This window comes from Chlamydotis macqueenii, chromosome 17 (assembly GCF_036417535.1).
Source record: "Chlamydotis macqueenii isolate bChlMac1 chromosome 17, bChlMac1.mat, whole genome shotgun sequence".
Taxonomy (NCBI): Eukaryota; Metazoa; Chordata; class Aves; order Otidiformes; family Otididae; genus Chlamydotis; species Chlamydotis macqueenii.
In genome coordinates, this window is record NC_141572.1 from 15869101 (window position 1) to 15892374 (window position 23274).

General features: G+C 46.5%; 1 protein-coding gene across 3 annotated transcripts in view; it reads left to right on the plus strand.

The window, feature by feature from the left end:
• MORC2 (MORC family CW-type zinc finger 2) overlaps window positions 1–23068 on the plus strand; it is a 54607-nt gene extending 31539 nt beyond the window's left edge. For all 3 annotated transcript variants that reach the window (XM_086761236.1, XM_086761237.1, XM_086761238.1), the window contains 15 exons: window positions 242–327; window positions 11955–12095; window positions 12612–12766; window positions 12916–13044; window positions 14376–14481; window positions 17414–17546; window positions 17904–17978; window positions 18092–18481; window positions 18877–19017; window positions 19111–19165; window positions 19922–20063; window positions 20398–20589; window positions 20685–20778; window positions 21963–22151; window positions 22461–23068. In XM_086761236.1, the coding sequence (XP_086617362.1) occupies window positions 242–327; window positions 11955–12095; window positions 12612–12766; window positions 12916–13044; window positions 14376–14481; window positions 17414–17546; window positions 17904–17978; window positions 18092–18481; window positions 18877–19017; window positions 19111–19165; window positions 19922–20063; window positions 20398–20589; window positions 20685–20778; window positions 21963–22151; window positions 22461–22529 (2097 nt within the window). In that variant the 3' untranslated portion in view covers window positions 22530–23068. The remainder of the gene's footprint in view (window positions 1–241; window positions 328–11954; window positions 12096–12611; window positions 12767–12915; window positions 13045–14375; window positions 14482–17413; window positions 17547–17903; window positions 17979–18091; window positions 18482–18876; window positions 19018–19110; window positions 19166–19921; window positions 20064–20397; window positions 20590–20684; window positions 20779–21962; window positions 22152–22460) is intronic.
• Window positions 23069–23274: the final 206 nt, after the last annotated feature.

The window sequence follows — 23274 nt, forward strand, 5'->3', positions numbered from 1 at the left end:
TCAATTACCTGAGATGTTTAGTTACATTTAGACATTTTTGTCCAAGCAACTGTGCAGCTGCTTAAACAACCCAGCAGCAAGTGCTGCCCTAAGTGTAAAGATGTGCTGATTGTCACCCTCCACTGTTCGTGAATTCTTTAAATTTAAAGCATTTCTGGTATCTCCTTGAAGGGGGAAAAATCATATAAGTGAGTTAGTTAATTTCAGAGCAGCAATTTTACTGTACCATGCTTGTGTGCAGGTGATGCTACGTCAAGTACAAAACTCTGCAATAACCATGCGCCGGGAGGCTGATGTGAAGAAGAGGATCAAGGACGCAAAGCAGCGGTGAGTGCAAGGTGGTTCAAAGCTCTGATTTTCCCAGGCTGTTTGCTCTGTGTGCTCAGATGTCTCCTATTTGCCTTGTGTGGTGGAGGGAGCAGTTCAGCTCAAAGCTTAAATATCTGTGGTCTATTAAACCAAGGGGACTGAGTTTGCCCTTCTGATTGCTTCTGCTATTCCCCTCTTACTTGCTGAAAGACATCTTTGGATTTGGCTTGTTTTCTGTAGATATTTATCTGGTTTTCATGTCAGCTTTTTTCACTTTTTCATCTGCAGATAAGATTCAGGGAGGCAAACAAATGCTAGCAAGTTACAGTGCAATGGCTTTTAGAGCCATAGAGATGTTTTCTAAAAACTTCTTGAGTTCTGTTATAGTCAGTGCTATGAAATCCCAAGACATTCTTCTAACTTAGCTTTGGATGCAATTAACTTCCCTATCAATGCACTCACAGGAATATTTCACTCTTCGTTTTTCACAGTGTTTTGCAAATTTGTCACGTGCATTTCACAAACAAAGTAGTAACCAGGAACAAATGCTCTTAAAACAAATGCTGAATCTGAGAAAGTTAGGGATTTGTATATACCAAGTCTCAGTTCCCACCTAGTTGTTTTGCGTGCTAATTTACATGACTGCTTAGTTCTAACTATCCCAGACTTGTTGCCAGAGGTAATGCACTTAAGATGGTAAAAGTAAATAAACAAATACAGCTTTAATTTAAAAGTGGCAGAGCTGTGATCTGAAGAATTCAGAAGCTCTTGGGAGAAGCTGTTTTCTTCAGCTTCCATGTACTTTTTAATGTACAGCTTGTCTTTTAATCCTTGGTTTTGATGACATAAGTGCACAAAGTAAAATTTTGTGAATGGTCTTCTGGCCTTCCTGTCAATGGGCAAAGTACTTTTTAAAAAGCTGAATAACAAACAAAGAACTTGCACAATACAAGTTTGTTTGAAAATAGCTTCTCTGTGCCCTTTATTGACTAGTTGGAAATGAGAGATTCCAAATTTTCTTCAGCAGTTCTTTCTGTTTAAATCTAAGGTTTGTAGGCCACAAAATGTAAAACAGCTCATTTGGAAGAATAGAACAACTGCAGATACATCAAAAGCTTATCTCTAGTCAGATTTCAAATATGTGATGATGAGGAAAATAGATGTATATCACAGCTAGACAACAGCAGAGGAAAAGGCCTTTTGTCCAGATTTCTGTACACACTCAGCCATGTGAGAGCTGCTGGATGCTCAGCCAGCTCTGGGTACGCATATGACTTTGCCTGTGCCCTTGCATTTGTCACCAGAGATCAGAGACACTTAAGAGGGTCAGGCTTTTCCATAAGCTTGCACTTTATCCAGAAAACAGAAGAAATTCCTGAAAAATGTGTATAATAGGAAACCTTCTGTACAAAACAGTTTCTGTAGCCTCTCAGAAAACTCTTGAGTTGTAGAGAATGTCCTAGGACAGTTTTCTGCTGTTTCTCTGGTGCTGAGTGCATCAATGAAAGAAATGTTTTCTGGTTTCTGAAGCCTGTGTAAGGTCAGGTTATAAATCCAGTGGATGGGACAGATACTAAAGTCCTAGTAATAAAATCCTGAGCTTTTGGCCCACCACTTAGTTTTCTGTGGATTGGATGCTAATTTTACTTCTTGTCTTCTTTGATAAAAATGAGGAGATGCCCTTCCTGTTTTGTAGGTGAGTGCGTGTTGTTACTTGAAATTTAAGGCTCTACATCCTTTTCCAGAAGTTAGAAAAAGAAGATTAATCCCTGAGATGGGTGTTCTGCCACACCTACTCATGCTCTCAAATCACAGTTGTCCACCTGGATGAGCTGAGAACAAACGGGTAATGTTCTAGTCCAGCTTCTGTGTTGGCAGTGTTCAGAACACCTCTTGGCAAATGTTTAGGTTTAAAATTACTGAAAGCTGCTATTCCGGGTGTTTTACTAGTAACTTCTTTTAGAGTCACCTGTTGTAAAGGAAGGTGTGTTACAGGGTACCTACACATCTGAGCAGGGAAGAGAGTATCTTTAAACATGAAATGAGTCTATTTCAGGGATTTATTTTGAGATGCTTGACCCATAAGACAGACTTACATGTTTTATCTGCAGATTATTATTATTGTGCAGTGCTTATGCATGCACTGCTCAGGCTCTTTTAATATCTGATATTAGTTAGGCAGTCAACAGATCATTTTAAAGAATTCCACTATCTTCAACTAATCACTTCAGGAGAAGTCACATTTTGTTGTAGTTCGGCCCCAACGGGGACCAGACTACGCAGTCTCTCTCTCACTCCCCCCACTCTCTGAGAGAATAGGAGGAGATTTGACAAACAAAAGAAAACCAGGGAAAAAAAAAAAACCCAAACACGCGGGTTGAGATTGAACAAAAAGTAAATTTAACAGTAATGACAGAAGAAAACAATAGAGTGATGGAACACAAATACAGTATAATAGCTCACAACAGATCTCTACATCCAGTCTCTTCCAACTAGGAGGGCCTCCCTTCAGCACCCTCCTCACTTATATACTGAGCATGATGTCAAATGGGATGGAATAGCCCTTTGGCTAATTTGGGTAAATTAACCCCAGCTGTTAGCTAATTAGTTAACTATCCCAGCCATAGGGGCTACCAGCTTCAGTTCTCCACCCAGCTCAGGTAAATATTAACTCTATCCTGGCCAGAACCAGGACATTATCCACCCCTTATTCCATACCATCTACATCATGCCCAGATCCTACACTTTCCAATTAATCATCAAATTTTTCTTCCTTTTATCTACTTGTATGCAGACACACAGATGTAACTCTCTTAGTCCATGGTCCATCCTTTCAAAAGGTCTGTTGAGTTTATCCAGTCCATAACTTTGGGCTCCATCTGTCATAACAGGCTCTCAGCATAGGACAGATGACACAGTGTTTCCTCAGGTAGTCTATCTGGTGCGAGTGACTTAGCAAGTTCATAGTCCGGAGACTGAAGATCTGTTGGCAGGTGCTAGTAGCAAGAGCCAGTTGTGGTTGCATCACTGCTGCAATTGTTCCTGTTTTATTAAAGTTCATTCTTTGTTGGTATAGATGATTTTACTATAATACTTTTGACACAACATAAGTATCTCAGGGCGTGGAGCAGGAAGAAGCAAGGAGGGACACATAATAGCTAGATAATGACATACAGTACTGTATAGTAACCGACATCAAGCACTTCAAATTATTGGCTCTTTTCACCTAAAATTAGATCTCCTTGAGGTACACATCGGACTTTCCCATCCTCCTGCATTACCCACCAAGTACACCCAGGTCCTTGAGCAAAAGCAATCCCATGCATGGGTTTGCCTTTGCCCAAGGGAGAAATGACCCAGACTGTCTTCCCCAGTATATTCCTTACATGCACCACAGGGACTTTATCCCCTTCTACAGTATGTAGAAGTTCAGATTGGGCAGGGCCAGCTCGATTGGTGGACCCCCGAGTGTTGACTAGCCAAGTGGCTTTTGCTAAATGTTTATCCCAATTTTTGAAGGTTCCACCACCCATTGCTTTCAGAGTTGTTTTCAGCAGCCCATTATATCTTTCAATTTTTCCAGAGGCTGGTGCATGATAGGGGATGTGGTATACCCACTCGATGCCATGCTCTCTGGCCCAGGTATCTATGAGATTGTTTCGGAAGTGGGTACCATTGTCTGATTCAATTCTTTCTGGAGTGCCATGTCGCCATAAGACTTGTTTCTCAAGGCCCAGGATGGTGTTTCGAGCAGTGGCATGGGGTACAGGATATGTTTCCAGCCATCCAGTGGTTGCTTCCACCATTGTAAGTACATAGCGCTTGCCTTGGCGAGTTTGTGGGAGTGTAATGTAATCAATTTGCCAGGCCTCTCCATATTTATACTTCAGCCATAGTCCTCCATACCACAGAGGCTTTAACCGCTTGGCTTGTTTGATTGCAGCACATATTTCACATTCAAGGATAACCTGTGCAATAGTGTCCATGGTTAAATCCACCCCTCGATCACGAGCCCATTTGTATGTTGCATCTCTCCCCTGATGGCCTGAGGTATCATGGGCCCATCGAGCTAAAGATAGTTCACCCTTATGCTGCCAGTCCAGATCCACCTGAGCCACTTCAATTTTAGCAGCTTGATCCACTTGCTGGTTGTTTTGATGTTCTTCAGTGGCCCAACTCTTGGGTACGTGGGCATCTACGTGACGTACTTTTACAACCAGATGCTCTAACCGGACAGCAATATCTTGCCACAGAGTGGCAGCCCAGATAGGTTTGCCCCTACACTGCCAGTTGCTCTGCTTCCATTGCTTTAACCATCCCCACAGAGCGTTTGCCACCATCCATGAGTCAGTGTAGAGATAGAGCACAGGCCATTTTTCCCGTTCAGCAATGTTTAAAGCCAGCTGGATGGCCTTCACCTCCGCAAACTGACTCGATTCACCTTGGCCTTCAGCAGCTTCTGCAACTCGTCGTGTAGGACTCCACACAGCAGCTTTCCACTTCCGATGTTTTCCTACAATACGACAGGACCCATCAGTAAATAGGGCATACCGCTTCTCATTTTCTGGGAGGTTGTTATATGGTGGGGCCTCTTCAGCACGCGTTACCTCTTCCTCTGGTGGCTTTCCAAAATCTTTGCCTTCTGGCCAGTCTGTAATTACTTCCAATATGCCTGGGCGACTGGGGTTTCCTATTCGGGCCCGCTGTGTAAGTAGTGCAACCCACTTGCTCCATGTAGCATCCGTTGCATGATGCGCAGAGGGGACCCTTCCTTTGAACATCCAGCCCAGCACTGGCAGTCGGGGTGCCAGGAGGAGCTGTGCTTCAGTACCAATCACTTCTGAAGCAGCTCGAACTCCTTCGTATGCCGACAGGATTTCTTTTTCGGTTGGGGTATAGCAGGCCTCAGATCCTTTATATCCCCGGCTCCAAAACCCAAGGGGTCGACCACGAGTTTCCCCTGGTGCTTTCTGCCAGAGACTCCAGGTAGGGCCATTCTCCCCAGCTGCGGTGTAGAGCACATTTCTTACCTCTTGCCCTGTCCGGACTGGCCCGAGAGCCACCGCGTGAACAATTTCTTGTTTAATTTGTTCAAAAGCCTGCTGTTGTTCAGGGCCCCATTTAAAATCATTCTTCTTTCGGGTGACTTTATACAGAGGGCTTACAATCATACTATAATTTGGAATATGCATCCTCCAGAAACCCACAACGCCCAGGAAAGCTTGCGTTTCCTTTTTGTCAGTCGGTGCAGCCATAGCTGTTATTTTGTTGACTATATCTATTGGAATCTGACGACGCCCATCTTGCCATTTTATCCCCAAAAACTGTATCTCTCTTGCAGGTCCTTTCACCTTACATCGTTTTATGGCAAGCCCAGCTTTCAGGAGGATTTTAATTATTTTCTCCCCTTTTTGAAAAGCTTCTGCTGCTGTGTTGCCCCATACGATGATGTCATCAATGTACTGCAGGTGCTCTGGAGCGCCACCCTTTTCCAGTGCAGTCTGGATCAGCCCATGGCAGATGGTGGGGCTGTGTTTCCACCCCTGGGGCAGTCGATTCCAAGTGTACTGGACGCCCCTCCAAGTGAAAGCAAACTGCGGCCTGCATTCTGGTGCCAATGGGATTGAAAAGAACGCGTTGGCAATATCAATGGTGGCATACCACTTGGCTGCCTTGGATTCCAGTTCATACTGAAGTTCTAACATGTCTGGCACAGCAGCACTGAGTGGTGGTGTTACCTCATTCAGGCCACGATAGTCCACTGTTAACCTCCACTCTCCACTTGATTTTCTCACTGGCCATATGGGACTGTTAAAAGGTGAGTGGGACTTGCTGATCACTCCCTGGCTCTCCAGCTGATGAATCAGCTTATGGATGGGGATCAGGGAGTCTCGGTTGGTGCGATACTGCCGCCGGTGCACAGTTGTGGTAGCAATTGGCACCTGTTGTTCTTCAACCTTCAGCAACCCCACAACAGAAGGATCCTCTGACAGACCAGGCAAGGTGGACAACTGTATAATTTCCTCCATCTCTAAAGCACCTACACCAAAAGCCCACCGATACCCTTTTGGGTCCTTGAAATATCCCCTTCTGAGGTAATCTATACCAAGAATGCATGGAGCATCTGGGCCAGTCACTATGGGGTGCTTTTGCCACTCATTCCCTGTCAGGCTCACTTCAGCCTCCAATACAGATAGCTGTTGGGATCCTCCTGTCACTCCAGAAATACAAATGGGTTCTGCCCCATTATATCTTGATGGCATCAAGGTACATTGTGCACCAGTATCCACTAGAGCTTTGTATTCTTGTGGGTCTGACGTGCCAGGCCATCGGATCCACACAGTCCAATAAACTCTGTTATCCCTCTCCTCCACCTGGCTGGAGGCAGGGCCTCTCTAATCCTGGCCACAGTATTCATTATTCATTTCTTTTAAATATGCATGAGAGGTCCCTTCAAGAGGGTCAGAACTAAAGCTATTCCTTCTACGCTCCCTATTGGAGACTGGTGCAACAATTTTCCGGGGAGAACTTCTATTTGCAATGGTTTTTCCACGCAACTCACGTACCCGCGCCTCTAGGGCAGAGGTAGGCTTCCCATCCCACTCCCTCATGTCCTCTCCTTGGTCACGCAAGGTAAACCACAGGGTACCTCGCCGCGTAAACCATCTTTCTTGAGCAGGGAAACGTTTACTCCTAATAGCTGAAATATTGGCCCGTACCGGTGGGGAATGGGACATATCTGCTTTGAATTGCTGGAACTCCTGGGATAGTTTCTCCACAGCCGAGACACAGGCCCTTAGGGAGGAAGACAGGCTTTCCTCGTACTGCCGGAGTCGGCCAGCCAGTTCATCCACTGTTTCTTCCTCTCCATCTTTCCAGGTCATAACTGCCAATGAGTTGGCATATGATGATGGTGCACTTCGAACAAACTTCCGCCACATTTGTCGTGTGCACCTGACTTCATCTGGATCCTTAGGTAACTGATCATTGTCCAGGTCATCATAAATAATCTCCAGCACAGCTAATTCCCTCAGGTACTGGATACCCTTCTCCATGGTAGCCCACTTGCCTGGATGACACATTATATCCTCCTTGAAAGGATACCTCTCCTTCACACCTGACAGGAGTCGCCTCCAGAGGCTGAGGGCTTGTGTCCCTTTTCCAACTGCTTTGTCAATGCTTGCTTCTCTAGAAATGGATCCCAGTTGCCTAGCTTCTCTGCCTTCTAATTCCAAGCTATTGGCCCCATTATCCCAGCACCGCAGCAGCCAGCTGATAATGTGCTCCCCAGGATGACGGCTAAAATCTTTTCGCATGTCTCGCAGCTCGCTCAGGGATAGAAATCTGGTGCTCACTGTCTCCTTTAGGAGTTCTTCCCCTGAGGAAGAGCCTGCCTGCCGAGTTCTTCCTAGGCATGTAGCAAATAAACCTTCCTTTTCTTCCTCCTGCTCCGTCCTAAAAGGGGCTTCTTCTTCCCTCACTAAACGAGCTGACTTCCGCTTCCAAGTCTTCTTGGATACAGGGGCAACTGAAACTAGCACAGGTTCACCCTCTGATTCAGCTGCAATGCCTGTTGCTGGGGTTTGAGTACCTACATTGCAGGTCAGTTTGTTCTCCCTCACACCATGCCACGTATTAGTATCTTGCCTTAGGGTAAATCTCGGGAGGAGATTCCCAAAAAGTGGGTTTGCAGCTCTAGACAAGACTTGGCACACATTCAAAATACATAACAACAACATCATAGTGGCTTGAATATCCCCCAGATCTTTAAAGTTCTCAAAAAGTGGCTTAACAACCCTGGAAGTGAAAGAATTCGGGAAGCTGTCCACATAGGAATACCAATTTATCTCTAAGGCCATTGATGTCACCATGTCATAGATGGATATGGCATAGTATAACAGAAGGATAATTCTCATCATTTTCCCTGAGGTGATAAACACCACCACTGGGAACACATAGTACATATAAGAGCGTAGACAATACAACAACATAACCAACCACTGCAACATCATGACCAATAACTGACAACCAATACAACAAGCACGTATAAACAAATTTGTTTCAAGCAAAAAAAAAAAAAAAAAAGAAAAAAAAAGTCAGATCTGTTATTATCTCAACCCTTCGAGCCCCACGTTGGGCGCCAAAATAACTGTCGTAGTTCGGCCCCAACGGGGACCAGACTACGCAGTCTCTCTCTCACTCCCCCCACTCTCTGAGAGAATAGGAGGAGATTTGACAAACAAAAGAAAACCAGGGAAAAAAAAAAACCCAAACACGCGGGTTGAGATTGAACAAAAAGTAAATTTAACAGTAATGACAGAAGAAAACAATAGAGTGATGGAACACAAATACAGTATAATAGCTCACAACAGATCTCTACATCCAGTCTCTTCCAACTAGGAGGGCCTCCCTTCAGCACCCTCCTCACTTATATACTGAGCATGATGTCAAATGGGATGGAATAGCCCTTTGGCTAATTTGGGTAAATTAACCCCAGCTGTTAGCTAATTAGTTAACTATCCCAGCCATAGGGGCTACCAGCTTCAGTTCTCCACCCAGCTCAGGTAAATATTAACTCTATCCTGGCCAGAACCAGGACACATTTCTAGGTGGGATAAAGCACTAAAGTGCTAAGAATTTGATATGAGAAGAAAACCAGGGGAGGTAAAAAATGAGAGATGAGTAGGACAGCGGTGTAGACTATGTCTTGCAATAGTTAAAAGTTTGGATCTCACATTTGATGATACCTTCAGCCTGAAACTGCAGATCCTCATGAAAAATCCTCAGTGTGGATTTCATGGAAGCTGTGGAACCTTCTTAATTTAGTCTGTGTCGTAGTTCATCCCCACTCCGGACCAAGCTACACAGTCTCTCTCTCACTTCCCCCACCCTCCGAGGGAATAGGGGAGAAATAATATAACAAAAAGCTCAAGGTTGGAGATAAGGACAGGGAGAGATCCTTAAAGTTTCTCCTAGGAGTAAAACAGACTCAACCTGGGGAAAACTTCATTTATTATTAAAACCAAAGAAGGATAATGAGAAAGAGAAAAAAGTAACTTCCCCCCACCCCTCCCTCTTCCCAGAAGGAAATGAGTGACCTGCTTACCCGGGACATGGACAGGGCTGAGGTGCTCAATGACTTTTTTCCCTCAGTCTTCACTGATAAGGACTCTTGTTGTGCCACCCGAGCTGTTGAAGGCACAGGCAGGGACTGGGAGAATGAGGAACAGCCCACTGTACTGGAAGAGCAGGTTCGGGAGCATCTGAGGAACCTGAAGGTGCACAAGTCCACCCTTACAGTCTTACTAAAGGGGGTACCAGATCTGGTTGGAGATGTAAAGCGGGCTTAACATGATCTCTGCCTCCTTAGAATCATAGAATTCATGGAATCACAGAATGGTTAGGGTTGGAAGGGACCTTCAGAGGTCATCTAGTCCAACCCCCCTGCCAGGAGCAGGGACATCTCCAACCAGATCAGGTTGCTCAGAGCCCCATCCAACCTGGCCTGGAATGTTTCCAGGGATGGGGCATCCACCACCTCTCTGGGCAACCTGGGACAGTGCTCCACCAACCTCAGTTTAAAAAACTTTTTCCTAATATCTGATCTAAACCTACCTCCCTCTATTTTAAAACCATCACCCCTCGTCCTGTCACACCAGGCCCTGCTGAAGAGTCTCTCCCCATCTTTCCTGCAGCCCCCTTTAGGCACTGGAAGGCCACTCTCAGGTCTCCCCAGAGCCTCCAGGCTGAACAGCCCCAACTCTCTCAGCCTGTCCTCACAGCAGAGCTGCTCCAGCCCTCTGAGCATCTGCGTGGCCTCCTCTGGACCTTCTCCAACTGGTCCGTGTCCTTCTGATGCAGGGGGCTCCAGAGCTGGACACAGTGCTGCAGGGGGGGTCTCACCAGAGCAGAGTAGAGGGGCAGAATCCCCCTCCTCGACCTGCTGGCCACGCTCCTCTTGATGCAGCCCAGGATGCGGTTGGCTTTCTGCGCCGCAAGGGCTCATTGCCAGCTCATGTTGAGCTTCTTGTCCACCAGTACACCCAAGTCCTTCTCCTCAGGGCTGCTGTCGATGCATTCTCCTTCCCCACCCTGAGTGGCACAGGGGGGAAGAGGGAACGGGGATTACGGTCAGTACATCACATGTCGCTTTATGGTACTCCTTCCTCCTCGGCGGAAGAACTCCTTACATTCCTCCCCTGCTCAAGTGTGGGATCCCTTCCATGGGCCACAGTCCCTCGTGAAACTGCTCCGGCGTGGGTCATCTCTTCCACAGGGTGCAGACCCTCCAGAACGGCTGCCCCAGCGGGACCTCCACGGGCCACAGCCACCTTCAGGCACCCGCCTGCTCCGGTGTGGGGTCCTCCCGAGGCTGCAGAGGGATCTCTGCTCCTCCGTGGGCTCCCCGGGCTGCAGGGGCACAGCTGGCTCCACCGTGGCCATCACCACGGGCTGCAGGGGAATTCTGCCCAGGAGCCGCATTACTGCTCCCCCTCCTTCTTCACCAACCTTGGCGTCTGCAGCCATTCCTCTCACCAGAAATCCTTCAAAACAGGCTGTCAGTTGCCTCTCAGGGTCTCTTCACATCTCATCTCCTCTCCGCTTCTCTCAGCCGGGCCAGGCCGAGTCGGGCCCAGTTGGCTGCCCGGCGGGAGGCCAGAGGGTGAGGCCTGCAAGGTCCACAAGGCTCACGCCTCCCCCTCTCTGCTCCCAGCTTCTGCTTCTTCATATCTTATTCCTTCTGTTTTTTAAATTATTTTTCCCCTTCTTAAATACGTTATGGCAGAGGCGTTATCACGGGACATTATGCTACCAATTGGCTCGGCCCTGGCCAGCAGCGGGTCCGCCCTAGGCCCGGCCGAATCCACTGGACAAAGGGGAAGCTTCTAGCAGCTTCTTGCAGAAGCTGCCACCACAGCCCCCGTGCTACACAAAACAAACACAGTCTGTTAAAGAGCAATAGTACTGTTTGTGAGACATGAGGATTTTGTTTGATTTATAATGCAGAGCTAAATCTCTTAAGGCTTTCTGCATTGCAGGAGATACAATCCCTGATAATTAATGATTGAGATTCACAAATCTGTATGTGCTCACAAACATACTTCAGGCCAACTTTTGTTGAAGTCGGCTGCTGCATAGATGAAGTGAAAATCATGCAAATTGCTATCCTGCCATTTTCAGAAAAAAAAAGAGCTCTGTTTGGGCTGTGTGTTGTATCTTACAGCTTTTGAACTGATGAGTAATAGTGTTGTATAAATTTGTAATTACGAGAACTTTCCCAGAATCTGACTATCAAGACTGTAGCTTTGTATCAAAATCTTGATTTCCATGCTTTATAGATATCTGCATCTGGAAAACAGAAACCAAAATAGTATTGGAAAGGGCCAGTCTATACCTAATGGTGCCTTCATAAAACTAGTTAACTGTAATCTTTTTTGAACAAGCAGATCTGAAATAAAAACCAGAATCCATTCCTGAAGGAGAAAACAAACCAGAATGAATAATTACATTATCTGAACAGATACTATCCAGCCTAAATGGGTGTCTCTCTTGCAAAGTTTTTGTATGTTCATACCTTCTGTCTAATGACAGGAAATAATTAGTTTTACATTCAGCATCTCTGAGACTGTTTCATTCTGTTACAGGGCGCTGAAGGAACCCAAAGAACTGAATTTTATCTTTGGCGTGAATATTGAGCAGCGCGAATTGGATGGCATGTTCATTTATAACTGCAGTCGACTGATAAAGATGTATGAGAAGGTGGGCCCACAGCTGGAGGGTGGCATGTGAGTTTCTGGAGATTTTTCAGCAATCTTTTCGCTTAAGGCTGGCATGTAGCTTAGGCTGTGCAATAACCTTGTTCTGCATTAATCATTCTTCACAAGCATGTTGTCAGCCTTTACTTTGAATTCTGACAAATAAATTATATTTAATATTGCCCAATATTTCCCTTGTTTCTTAATAGAGAGTTCTCTACAGAGATTTTGGTCATACCCACAGCACTAGCAGGCTTTTGTGCTCAATGCTGGCATCTGGGGCTGATGAATACTGGTAGCAATACTGGCCTCATTCCAGGGACAGGGAGAATAGATCTTGAAAGGAAATACAAATATTTGAGCTCACCTTACTTTTTGCATGCTAACTCAAGTCTGACTTAGAAAGCTGATCAATCAAGAACAGTACTGCTGCAGGAATGAGTGGGTGAGTGTGTGTGTGTGTGTAACCTGCTATTTTCAATATCATTCCGTTGAACAATGACCTGGTAGTTTAATGATGTTTGTGACTGTGTTCCCCTCTTCCAGGGCATGTGGTGGAGTGGTAGGCGTGGTGGACGTGCCCTATTTGGTTCTGGAGCCAACCCATAATAAACAAGACTTTGCTGATGCGAAAGAGTATCGACACTTGCTGAAGGCCATGGGAGAGCATTTGGCTCAATATTGGAAGGATGTTGCTATAGGTGATGAAGCTTCGCAATTAACCAGGGGGTGGAAGGGGAAACTTTGGTGGCTGGAAGGCAGCTAAGGGGGCGGGCAGCCAGGAATGCAGGTGGTGATTTTTGTGGTGGTGGCTCCATACTGAGTGGAGGCTTGCTTGTTTGTTTTCCAGCCCAGAGAGGTATCATCAAGTTCTGGGATGAATTTGGTTATTTGTCAGCAAACTGGAACCAGCCTCCGTCTAGTGAACTGCGCTACAAACGCCGGAGAGCCATGGAGATTCCTACCACAATTCAGTGCGGTGCGTCTGACCAGGCTGCAATTAGAAGGCTGGTCCTCCTGGGGAAGAGGGGAGGGACTCCTGGCTGGGGTTGGGGAGCAGCTAAATGGGTGGGAGATTTGAGAGGAGCTTTGCTATCATTATCCCCTTCTAGGGCTTGTTTCCTTCTGTGAGTTGCCTTTGTCTGCACGTTGATATCTTGGCGAAAGGTTCCTTTCCTACACAGTTTACTAACCGTGATGTTCTTCAGGTGCCTTTACAGAACAGGGCAGGTGTGGCCAGCAGCAATGCTGAGAATGGGCTTAAAAATGTCACATGAACTGGAACTGGCCAAAGCCACCCATCCCAACACTAGAATAACATTTGAAACTTCCTCGTAGGTAATGGAAAGTGGCCAAGTAATTTGTATTCTAATACACTGGCCTGCTAATCATGCTACATGAGAGCAGAGAAAGGAACCGTTTAACAGTTGACTTTCAAATTGAATGCAGATTCTCTTCTGTGCACCTCTAAACAGCTCTGGCTAAGCCCATACTGGGGTACAGGAGATCTCAACACAACCCCTTTGTCTCTTAGTAGAGGGACACCAAACTCCCTCGACCTCATTTTCCCCGCAGGACTTGGGAATGAGGATGTAGCAAGGAATGTGAGGCCAGTCTTGTGCAATTATTTTGTTAGGCTCTCCCGCCTTGATGGTTTTCTTAGTCCTTTCCAAGTTCCTCCCAAGAGGAGGGGCTTTCCTGTAATTTCTCTTATCCTCTGCTGTTGACATCCTTCCAGAGCCTGATTTAAGAACATTTCCATTTTCTTGGCAAAACTTGGTTTTTTTTAAGCTGTTGCTTTCCTGGTAGACCAGCAATGCTCTGGAAGCCAAATCTATCTTCCAGGTTCATCTAAAATTTATTAGATTATTATAATTTTTTTTAAGTGGATAAATCTCTGACTTGTTTTGTGTTAATATGAGTAAGAGCCCGACTTCTGAGATGAGCAGTGATTTCAGGACTGGCTGTTCAGTTTGGTTTGTATGTGCTGTTACTGCAGCAGTGAGTGTGAGGTTCTCTAGTACTGGTTGATGCCAGGCTTCATCAGATTCTTGTTATGGATGCCTTGTACAAGATTTGAGGTCTTCCTCCAAGTATTTTGTGAGCGTGAAGCAAGATTTGACTCCATATATCCTGTAGCTGTCTCTCTTTTTTTTTTTTTTTTTTTGGCCACTAGTCTTCTTTTCATGGGATATACTTTGGAAATTGGTTTGGTCCTTAGGCATTAAATGGGCTTGAGAAGTGCTATGGAAAAAAAAGATTTTGTGGCTCAGGCTGTATATCTCTGACTTGCCAATATTTGTCTAACAGATGTATGTCTGAAATGGCGGACTCTCCCATTCCAGCTGAGTTCAGTGGAGAAGAATTACCCTGACAGCTGGGTGTGCTCTATGAACCCTGATGCTGAACAAGACAGGTAAGAATTGTCAATATAAAGACTTTTCTGCAGTGTGCCTTACCTGCACATTTTGTTTTTTTCTTTTCTGATCATCTGCTCTTTGAGAACAATTGGAGGGATAGGCACTAATTCTGTAGCTGAAGCTGTGCTCACAGTCTGTGGAAAGGTAGTGACGATGTATGTATTTGGAGCTGACACGTTGGTGGGCATCTGTGCAGTATACAGATTGCAGAATGCACCCGCAGCACATCTGTAGAGGACACCAAACTGGGAGGAGTGGCTGATACAACAGAGGGTCGTATGTCTACCCAGAGGGACCCGGACAGGCTGGAGAATGGGGCCAACAGGAACCTTGTGAGGTTCAACCAGGAGAAGCCAAATCCTGCCCCTGGGGAAGAATAACCCCAGGCCCCAATGTATGCTGTTCAGCCTGGAGCAGAGAATGCTCAAGGGGATCTCATAAATGTGTATACATACTTGAAGGCAGGCTGCAGAGGGGACAGAGCCTGGCTCTTCCCAGTGGTGCCCAGTGGCAGGACCAGAGGCAGTGCAGACAAACCAGCACACAGGAGGTTCTCTCTGTGCATCAGGAAACACTTTTTTCCTGTGAGGGTGATGGAGCCCTGGCACAGGTTGCCCAGGGAGGTTGTGCAGTCTGCGTCCTTGGAGATATTCCAGGAGGGAAGTGAGGCCCAAGAAAGCTGGTTAATATTCAAGGATCACCTCCTCCAAGCTCAGGAGCAATGCATCCCGACAAAGAGGAAGTCGGGCTAAAATGCCAGGCAACCTACACGGATGAGCCAGGAGCTCCTGGACCAGCTGAAAAACAAAAAGGAAGCCTACAGAGGGTGGAAGCAAAGACAGGCAGCCTGGGAGGAATACAGAGAGATTGTCCAGGTGGCCAGGGATGAGGTGAGGCAGGCTAAAGCCCTGACAGAATTAAATCTGGCCAGAGATGTCAAGGGCAACAAGGAACGCTTCTATAGGTACGCTGGGGATAAAAGGAGTCCAGGGAAAATGTGGGCCCTCTGTGGAAGAAAACGGGAGACCTGGTTACTCGGGACATGGAAAAGGCTGAGGTACTCAATGACTTTTTTGCCTCAGATGATCAGAGGGCTGGAGCACTTCTCCTGTGAGGCCAGGCTGAGAGAGCTGGGGCTGTTCAGCCTGGAGAAAAGGAGGCTCCGGGGAGACCTGAGAGCGGCCTTCCAGTACCTAAAGGGGGCTGGTGGGAAAGATGAGGGGAAACTCTTCAGCAGGGCCTGGTGTGACAGGATGAGGGGTAATGGTTTTAAAACAGAGGGACGGAGATTCAGACTGGACATAAGGAAGAGATGTTTTACACTGAGGGTGGTGGAGCACTGGCCCAGGTTGCCCGGAGAGGTGGTGAATGCCCCATCCCTGGAAACGTTCCAGGCCAGGTTGGCTGGGGCTGTGAGCAACCTGATCTGGTTGGAGATGTCCCTGCTTCTTGCAGGGGGGTTGGACTGGATGGCCGTTAAAGGTCCCCTCCAACCCAAACCATTCTGTGATTCCATGATTCTGTGTCCGTGGCACCCAGTTCTGAGTGGGCCTGCCTGAGCAGCGAGTTGGAGCAGATCATCTCCAGAGGCCTCAGCAAGTGATTTGGAGCTGATGACCTCCAGCCTCAACAAGTGATTTGGTGAGATTAAGTTCCTTTATAGTTTTTCTGCTCTGCCACTGGAAATTTGATTGTAGCCCTAGGTTATGCATGTTAATTTTAATGTAGGTAGCATGGACAGCAGTTGAGGAATAGTCATAAGGGCAGGCTGGGAGCAATATGTGTTCAGTGGGGTCTTTGCAATTGTCTTTATTGCTACTACTGCATTGATTTATTTACCAGCGTTGTGTTTCACAGTTACAACATTTAGGTAGAAACTAGTCATTTGAATGAGGAAGATGATTGCTCTGGGCTGCTGCTGCTCTGTGGAGAGAGAGCCTGCTAGAAGCTGGTTCTTGTCTTTGTTGTACAGCAAGGGAAGCTGCTCAGCTGTAATTTAGTTGCCTTGGCTCAGTGCTTAGAGACAAAGAGAGTGAATCCAGGTGGTAACTTTTGATTGGAATAAAAATGTAACATCTGTGGCTGAACAGGCAACAAAGAAGTGTTGATGTTGATATTTGAAAAGTATTGATTTTCTGGCTTCTTCCTTTCGGCACCTGTCATTGGAAGAATACCAGTGCTGACTTCCCTGTTGCTCCATGTACTTGTGCCCCGGTGCGGAGCTACGAGGAGTGTGGCTGTGCTGAGGATGTCCTCTGACTAAACTGCTGGGGCACTGCTGCCAGTCCCCTTTCGTGTATTTCCTGCCTGTGTTTTCCTCCTCTCTCAAGGACTCTTCCGGGATTCCGCAGCTGAGAGGACCTGAGGGAGTAGGATACTCGCCACTGTTTTGCAGGCCATAAGCTGAACAGGATGGGAAAAGCAAAAAGTTAAGGGATGTTGCAAAGGACAACTCTGCGGCCTTGGGCACAGCAAAGCGCGTCTTCTGTTGGAAGGCTCGCGCAAACAACATCGTAATCACGAGTTACTGGTAATAACCTTTCCGTTCTGAATGGAAAGGAAGCCTGTAAAAAGATGAATTGATATGAAGACCTAAGTTGATAGGAAGGGAAACTGCTGTGAAAGTCCACACTACAGACACAGTACAGAAAACTAGTCGCAGCTGTTCCTAAGCGTTGTTTCACTCCCAGGCTCTGAATTGGTAATTGCCAGTGTAAATGGCTTGGTTTCTAACTGTGCTTTTGATTCTTAAATTGTGTATGTGTTTCCTAAGAAGGAAATCACCGTTCTTGAGGTCGTGGCTACTGCACAAAGGAAAGGGGGTTTGCTGCTGCATTTGGGATGGGATATGGGGACAGTGCTGTGTGTGTGAGAAGGTGCAGGCTCTGCTGTCATTGCTGAGGTTCTCTTGCTTTCCCTTTGTGCTAGATGTGAAGCTGCAGAGCAGAAGCAGAAGGTACCACTGGGAACTCTGAAGAAAGACTTGAAATCACAGGAAGAAAAACAGAAAGAACTGACAGAGAAAATCCGCCAGCAGCAGGAAAAGCTCGAAGCTCTGCAGGTGAATCTGGAGGTCTCCAGCTAAGCACAGCACATTTGGGGGACCTATGAGTGCAAATGGCTGATGCCAAGTCATGTCTGTCTCAGCCTCTAATGCCACCTGTGCTCCTTCATGGGATAGGGGTTGTTTTAGTAACAGAAAACAAGCATCTCAGCTTGCCCTTCATTTTCTGCCAGAAAAATGGGAGTGACTGCTGGTGTTTGGATGAAGGGGTGTCTCTTGAAGGACACAGAACACACCTTCTTATAATTGTTGATTTTAAACGGGAAAACTGTTTGCTGGGTGGGTTTCAGGCAGACCCTGACAGCTTTTAAGGATGGCCTTTCTGATTTTTTGAATTTTTTTTTTCTTTACCAGAAAACCACTCCAGTTCGATCTCAAGCTGACTTAAAGAAACTTCCTCTGGAAGTGACCACACGGCCTGCAGGGGAGGTAAACGGGATACCGCTGTCGGCTTCGTACTCTTCTGTGCTATCCTTAGCTGTGCTGAAAAGCAGTGCCTGACTTTTCCATCCTTTCTCTCTCTGTACCCTCATTTGTTTCAGAACACCCAGTCACAGACTCGACCTCAGCGCCCAAGGTCTCCTCCTTTACCTGATATAATCAAGAACGCTCCCAGCAGACCACCACCACCTATGTCTCTTCCCAAGTCTGTCAATCAGCCGAAAAAATGCGCTTCAGCTTGGCCAGATTTCAACGCTCCCAGACTGGCAATTGTGCTCTCCAGGGAGGAGGCCAGCACTTCCAGGATACACCAGCACACTGTGACCACTGGAAAGTCTAACAGCACTTTAAAGACCCATGCCAAACAAAGTACAACAATGAAAACACCCTCTGCTGCCCTGCAGAACCCCAAAAGCTCACGTGAGACAATCAGTCCAAAAGCTGCCAAGACACCAGCACTAAAGAAATCTGCCACTGTCAAATGCCCACAGGTGAGACTTGATGGGATGAAAGCTGTCAGCTCCTTACCTACTGCCTTGCGTAGCGTATCTGCTCTTTCACATGGGATTTGCACCGTAATCCCTGTGCAGGACAAGATAACTTTTACAACTCTTGGGTTAGGGTGCCATTCTACACCCCTTGTGAAGGCTTGTTTCATTTCTTTCCTCTCAGATGGGACTGTTTCCCTCAAAAAAAAAGAACGTGGAGTGGGAGGGTGAGCATTTGCATGATCACATAGCAGCTCCTAAACCCTTCTGGAAAAGCTAATTAACTATCAAATGAAATACTGGACACTGAGCATTTGGGGCTTTTTTAACTTGGCTGGAAGAAGGTTTTGGTTGGTAGCATGCGGAAATTATAGCTACAGCTTGTTTGCTTCCTGCAGGCCTCCACCACTCGGAAGAGGACCTTGAACGCCACACAGGATGGGTCTGAGGAGGGGGAGCACAAGAAGGAGAAGACAAAACGAGGCAGATTTGTGACAGTGAAAGAAGAGAAGAAAGATTCCAGTGAGGTTGTGGTAGAGGTGAGAGTGTGCTGGTTTCCTCAGCAGAAGGTATTTGTCAAGTGTGTATAATCTTGCTGGGAGGCAGCTAATCTGAGCTCTCTATGCTCACAGCTCACAGACAGTGCTGGGGAAGAAGAGCTGGCAGAACTGAAGAAAGCTCAGAAAGGTGAGAAGTGAACCCTTGAACTGCCTCCGGTATCTAACACAGTGGAAAAGAACAGTTGCAGGACTAGATTTGCTGGCTAAATGTGATTTCATTAATGAGCTTTTAAAGAGTTCGTGTAAATTTGGGTCCCAAACCCTGAGATTACTCTCACTCGCATGAAACATTTTGGCCAGGAACCCCTTGATTAGACAAGAGGCAATTGTGGTATGGGAGGATCAGTAATCTGAGGGTTGTGTCACCTTAACGGGTGTGATGCTTGGCTGCATGGTGTAGACTGATGTCCTGCTCACCCTTCCTTACTGAATGGATTGTGGAGCAACGTTAGCTGGGAAATGCAGAGGACTATATCTAGACCTGCTGCACTGCTGTGAGAGAAGAGGGGCCAAGAGACCCCCAGGAAAGACAATAGCCTAGATGGTATTGCACCTTCTGCCAGAGCAGGCCATTTCTTCAGCTCGTTCCCAAGGAGCTTTCTGGAAAGTGACTCATGAGGAACACGTGACAAATTGTCCTAGTGGCCAACACGAGCCTGGAGAGCCCTGAAAATGCCGTATAATTTCCTTGCGTCTTAATGTTTCTGAGTAGGAACTGAACTGTGACAGCAGTGTTTTTATGGTTTACATAAGACATGAAGGCATTATCACAGATTTAGGGTTGCTCCCTGCTGAGGGTGCTTGTCTTCTCTAGAGCTCATGCAGAATGTGCTCTCCAGCCTCTGAATATTTGCAAACATCTTCACTATCATCCTCCTTGCAGATAAAGGGCTGCACGTGGAAGTGCGTGTGAACAAGGTGTGGTTCACAGGGCGTGTCACAGCTGTGGAAATGGGCAAGCATGCGGTACGCTGGAAGGTGAAGTTTGATTATGTTCCTACAGACACCACACCAAGGGATCGCTGGTAACTATCTCTAGCTACTGGATTTTGGAGGCTTGCTTTACTTTCAGGAGGAAAAGCCCATTTTACTTCTGTAGATGCTGAAGACAAATACGTTACTGTCATGTCAGGGAGCGTGTGTGTCTCAGGACTGTCCAACTGCTTCGTAAGGAATGAGCATGACAGACTCCATACAGTCTGCCCATCGCTTTGATGTGATGTGTCTGCGGAGGCAGCTGTTGTGTAATCTAGAGGTCTCAGAGTGACAGCTTGGTACAGGTTCTGAGGAAGCTCTTAACAGTGTTTCAGATATGGCCCGTGTAGAAAAAGATATCTGACTTTACTATGTTTTTTTCAGGGTAGAGAAGGGCAGTGAGGATGTGAGGCTGATGAGGCCTCCCTCTCCTGAGTACCACACTCCAGATACACAGAAGGTAGAGGATATTTTTGTGGCTGAACCTTCCACCTCAGACTGTATCAGAATTGAGCCAGACACCACTGGTCCCAGCAGCAACCAAGAAACAGTAGACTTACTGGTCCAGATCCTTCGGTGAGTTCACTGCAGTTCTTGTGAGCTGCTGCAGAATGATTGCTTTAGTCTTTTAAACTCCCAGTTCTGGCTTTGTGTTTTTCTTTCCTGCATAGAAATTGTTTGCGGTACTTCTTACCTCCAAATTTTCCTATCTCCAAGAAGGAGCTGACTTCCATGAGCTCGGAAGGGCTGTTGGCATTTCCCTTGGTGAGTTCAGTATTTCAAGAAAAGGAAGTTTGGGGTTTTTCCCCACACGCATTCCATTCTTATAGCAAGTGTGCATCCTGTTGATGCAAGATTGCACTTCTTCAAAAGGTTATTTGGATCCTTAGCAGACTAACATAGCTGAGAAAAAGAGCCTCTGAAATGTGCCTTAGGTCTTTTGACAGTTGTTGTCTGAGGATTTTTTTAAATTACCATACATCTGTGTGGGAAAGCTGTTGGCTGCTGCTCTCCTAACTTCTTGTCCGTTGGTCTTAAGCTTTTAAAAAAGAGAGGCCACATTAGAGGTTTGTAGGCATACCTGTTCGTTTTTCCCCCAGCCATATAAATATAACTTACGTGGAGGCAATCTTAAAAATGGAAGATGGAGGCCAACCCCCCTCACACTTCTCCAGGTGAGCAAACTGACAGACTCTGAGTCAGCTGTGTATTTTGAGGCTTTTGGTGTGGCCTCCATTTATCTGAGCAAGGAACAGATGGAGCTGAGCCTGAACCAGTATCTGCGAGCTGATATAGGAAGGTCCAGTGCTGGCTGAAGTGCAGAGAAATAGTACTGGCTTCTCTGACTTCTCTCTTCTCTGACATACCACAAAGGGAGACCTTTGCAGGAGGCATTGATGGGTGACAAAAGCCACCTGCAGATGACCAGATGATAAAAGCCACTTTCTTTCTCTTTTCTCTCTCTTACTTCAGGCATCTGCTTGAGTTCTGCTGCTTCCACAGGACACATTGGTCTCATCTGGAGTTTTCTGCAAGTGTAGACATTCCTGCCTTGCAGTAATAAGCTGTGTTGTCAGGGTGGTCTATACTAAGGAAACTCACTGTGTACAGAAGCTGTCAGAACTTTCTACAGCATAACTGTGCTTTTAGGTTTCTTAAAACATGCTGCATCCTTAATCTGAATTCAGGCAGATTTTCTTGTAGTTGTGGTCTTTGAGGAATGTGAAAATGTGTGTGATTTTTGTGCTGCCTGCAGTACGCAAATCAGAAATGTAAATGTGAGCATGGTAATGACTGGAGAAGGCACACAGGGGCGCGGTGTTAGGCTGGTGGTGCTCGGTCACCAGGTGCCTGTAGCTGGACTCTTCTATAAGCTGCGAGTGCTGGTGTTTTCTTGGTGCTTAGTGTTTCTTCTTAACGTGTCATCCACTGTGTTTTGTCTTCTACAGAAAGAGTATTTCAAACAGTATGAGGTGGGTCTGCAGAACCTGTGCAATTCATATCAGTCACGTGCCGATGCCCGAGCCAAAGCCTGTGAAGAAAACCTTCGCAACTCGGAGAGAAAGCTGAAGGAAACAGAGGAGAAACTGCAGAAGCTGAGGACTAACATTGTGGCCCTTCTGCAGAAAGTGCAGGAGGTGAGTGAGGGAAGGGAATGAAACCAGTAGCAGCCTTCCCCAGACCCAGGCCCCTCCAGGCACTTGGGATGTTTTAGCCCGAGCATCAAGTGCTGACTGGTGTCCAGGCACCGTCCATCAGGCTCTGACAAGGAAAGCTGGTCGTGCTTTCACAGCAGATGTCAGCAGCTGGAGAGTGCTGGAAGTCTGGGTGTAGAGGCTGACCAGGAGAGATGTGGCAGAGGATGCTGTGCTGCTCTGTCCTGTCTGTTCTTGCACTGTTCTTCAAGATTCACTTTTCACTGGTATTTCTTGTGCCTTTGGTTTCAGGACATTGATATTAATACAGATGATGAACTGGATGCATACATTGAGGACTTGATCACAAAAGGAGATTGAGCAGACCTGGTACAAGTCCTAGAGAAGTGCAGAAGCACTGATTGCTGCAATGGGAGATCTGGATTGCTGCAGTGGAGGACTATGGCAGCTGTTGAGGGGGGAGGGTTTTTAGATAGTACTTACTTCGTGTTAATGTACAAGTTGTTCTTGTGACTTCACATGAAAAAGACATTTGTGCTGTTGGCAGGAACAATTTTAACATTGTAGATCTCTGTATCTCTTTCTCTTGTTTATAAATATTTATTTTTAAAAGAAATAGGAACTGTGTCTGATATGGCAGGAGGGTTGCTGTGTGTTTTTAGTGAGGTAAAAGTGTGAATCCCCTTTGTGCATCTGGGGTATATTCTTGTGCTAAACCTGCAAGACCAGAACATCCCGCCTAGCAGGTTGTTGTCTCAAGTAAGAACCTGGCAGCAACTTAAAAATAAGCCTTGAGTTATGGAAGAGGAGGTGAGGACTTTGCAGATACTGAACTTGGGTTAGAGAAAGCCAAGTCAGAAATTTGAGCTACATGGAGATCAAACACATTCCCTGTGTGAGTGTGACTGGAGGGGATGAAATCTTGGTGCTTCTGAGGGGGCTGGGGGTAGGGGCACTTGCCAGGGCAGTGAGGTTCCCGAATGTGGGGTCTCCGTAAGCAGGTGGAATTGCCACCGTGCTAACAGTCAGAGGCTGATGATCCTTTTAGAAGAGGATGGCCTCCTAGGCTGCTCGCAGTGGGTTGTGATCATCAGAAGTAGAAAGG